At 43.6% G+C, this 2,826-nt stretch overlaps 1 protein-coding gene across 1 annotated transcript in view; it reads right to left on the bottom strand.

Annotated features, from left to right (window-relative positions):
- LOC119266767 (wall-associated receptor kinase-like 2) overlaps positions 1 to 2,267 on the bottom strand; it is a 6,791-nt gene extending 4,524 nt beyond the window's left edge. Inside the window, exon 1 of the mRNA XM_037548048.1 lies at positions 1,251 to 2,267. Within this exon, the coding sequence (XP_037403945.1) occupies positions 1,251 to 2,205 (955 nt within the window). The 5' untranslated portion in view covers positions 2,206 to 2,267. The remainder of the gene's footprint in view (positions 1 to 1,250) is intronic.
- Between the last annotated feature and the right edge of the window lie 559 nt (positions 2,268 to 2,826).

Genomic DNA, 2,826 nt, shown 5'->3' with positions numbered 1-2,826 from the left:
GAAATAAATAAAACCTGATATTAGCCAAACGACCATATGTCACATGTCTCACACTAACACAATACAATGTACTACTCCTTCTAGAAATATAAGAGGTAAGAACTGCAAAAACGTCTTGTATTATTAGATGGAGGTAGTACTACTTATAACAGTCGGGGAACCACTCATGAAACGATCCCCTCGGGCGACGGAAAACCCTTCCAGTTCAGGTTTTACTGAATTGGAGGTTGATAGTGACCGTTTAAGTTGTCCCATAAAACAATAAGGGCCCCGCAAAAAGGCCTAACTGCACTAAAGAGAAGTGGAAGACACTACTACAAAGAAGATCAACGATAATGCAGCGAGCCGAAGCAGAGTAGAGGTTGACAATGAGGAGACTGCACGAGCCACCAAACGGATGGATGGACCTGTTTCGTGCATTGGAATCTCTCGTGCTACTTATAAATAAACTTAAAAATAACGCAATGTTATGTCATCCATTCCTACTTTGTGCAAGTTTACATGCTCCCTTCATTTTTTTTACTCCACATATAAGATTGATTGAAGTCAAATTACGCAAAGTTTACCAAATTGATATAAAAGATATATCAATATCTATAATACTACCTCTATCCTGATTTACTAGTCCCACTCGTATTGTGGGTTATATTTTTACATTGATTTTAACTAATAAATAAAAGTTATACATGGAAAATAATAATTCAAAACTACATTCAAATACAAATCTAACAATATTTTTTTTGTTGACACGCCTTAACATTTTGCTAGTCAAATATGTAGTCAAACTTTTACCAAAAATTCGATGGGGACTAATAAGTCCAGAAGGAGGTATTACTAAAATTATACAGTATAGAAATTAATTTCATGATACATATAATGATATGGATTTCATATTGTAAATGTTGATGTTTTTTCCTATAAAGTTGCTCAAACTTTACTAAGTTTGACTTCAAACAAATTTTATGTCATTGCGTTGCATTTATTATGAGTATTGCATTTGGTTATTCTAAAGTTGTAAAATATTTATGAAATATAAGTAGCATACTAATATATTGTGTTGAGATGATATGTTTACATTGAGCGAAATAGCATTGGGAGGATTATTGCCACATGTCCTTGATAATTAGTAAAAGCAGCTAGCGTTGGTATTTTTTTTTTTTTTGAGGAAACGTACTCTACCTAGGGCGCGGAGATGGTGATATATAGAAAAAGTAACCCCTGTTTAAATAACTTTTGTTGAGAGTAATTACCTTTGTCGCGTGAGCAGCCATCGGCTATGTAGGCATTGCCTTGGTAACCACTGTTGCACTGACAATTATAGAAGTAATTATAAAAGTAGTAGGATGATGCTGAAATTTGCGGTGCTTCTCCACTGTGGTTGCTGAGACATGCATAATCTGTTCTATTTTGGAAGCTTCCAGGCGATGTGAGTTGATCGTCAAAGATACCCCACCACAGACTAGCTCCAATGCTAACATGGATTTTATCCCGGATAGAGCTTCGGCTGTTGTGCCCTTGGGATTCATGCTTCCCTCCTGTCCTTGGGCGGCGCACGAACTTGAGCTGGACGGTGGCGCCAACATCAGTAACCATGAAGGAGCAACATCCTCTTGTGTTATTGCAGTTCCGTCCAGTGTCTGCATCGGCCGTGATGTTTCCGCTGGGGCATGTAACTGTGCACCGTCGCACCATCGTTTGTGAGGAGTCTTCGAGCATGCTGACGTCGAAGTCGCAGCCTATGATGTCTGCTTCCACGGTGAAAAAACGGAAAGATCTCCCAGGATACCATGAGATGTGGTATATATGGACGTCCGGTCTCAAATAGATGGTACGGGAAAATGAAACTAGAAATTCATTATTGATTTGAAAATCAGTGGTGCTCATGCTCATCTTCCAGTGGGTAGTAGCGTTGATGTCCATGAGTACCTTGGTGACGCCGTCGTGCAGGAAGAGCATGGGGGCCTGCGTGGTGTTGTGGTCGTCGCATATGAGCTCGAAGTCCGGGTCCCGGAAGCAGCCGGCGCCCATGCCGAAAGGGTACTCAAAGCTCAGGTTGCCGCAGCTCTTCCGACAACCGGCAAGCGTGGCGGAGGAGGGAACGGTTCCATTCGCCGGCCGGCTCTTTTGCAAGCCGGATGCTTGCGCCGTCGACGGCCGTAGCAACAGCAGTGCGAGCAGACAGAGTAGCGCGTCGAGGAGGCTCATCTTTCGGTTTGGGCCTTTCGGAAAGAGATATGTGTTGGCTACCTTTTTGCTTGTGGGGTTGCAAGAAGTTGCGGGTTGTGGGTGTGAGCCGTAAACCAGGCGTATATATATACCCATACCATGGTTGGCGCCTATGCCGTGGATTGCGGTAAGGGCAACCCAATATGCTACACAGAATTACACCCGAGAGGGAATGTTTCCAAAGCGTACAGGAGTACAGGACCCGCTAGCCAGGTTGGAAAGTTGGCTCGATCAAAGACTAGGAGTCAGTCACTTTGACTGAAGCGTTGCCACATATACTGACCGCAAGGCTTATATTACTTCAATCGGTAAATAGAGGCAATATATTTTAGTTTTACTCCTCCAAGCGGCACCTAGCCGATCTCCTAAACTGGTTAGAAGAGTAAAAAATTTACTCCTCGGCGCCGCGGGCTCCTATTTTTACTCAGTGCGCACCCGCTTGAGCAAAACAAAGAACATCCTCCCTCGGCCCTACCCATCCTATCCTGGCGCCGCATCTACTCAGGCGCCTCCCCTCCAGCGTTTTGGATACCGAGTGAAATTTCACTATCTCGCGCGGTTACCGCGTTTACCGTCGCCCCTCGAGAAACACTTATACCG

The sequence above is a fragment of the Triticum dicoccoides genome, chromosome 3A (genome assembly GCF_002162155.2).
Source record: "Triticum dicoccoides isolate Atlit2015 ecotype Zavitan chromosome 3A, WEW_v2.0, whole genome shotgun sequence".
NCBI classification, from domain to species: domain Eukaryota; kingdom Viridiplantae; phylum Streptophyta; class Magnoliopsida; order Poales; family Poaceae; genus Triticum; species Triticum dicoccoides.
The sequence above is the reverse complement of the archived record's forward strand: the minus strand, read 5'-3'. Positions and strand labels throughout refer to the sequence as shown.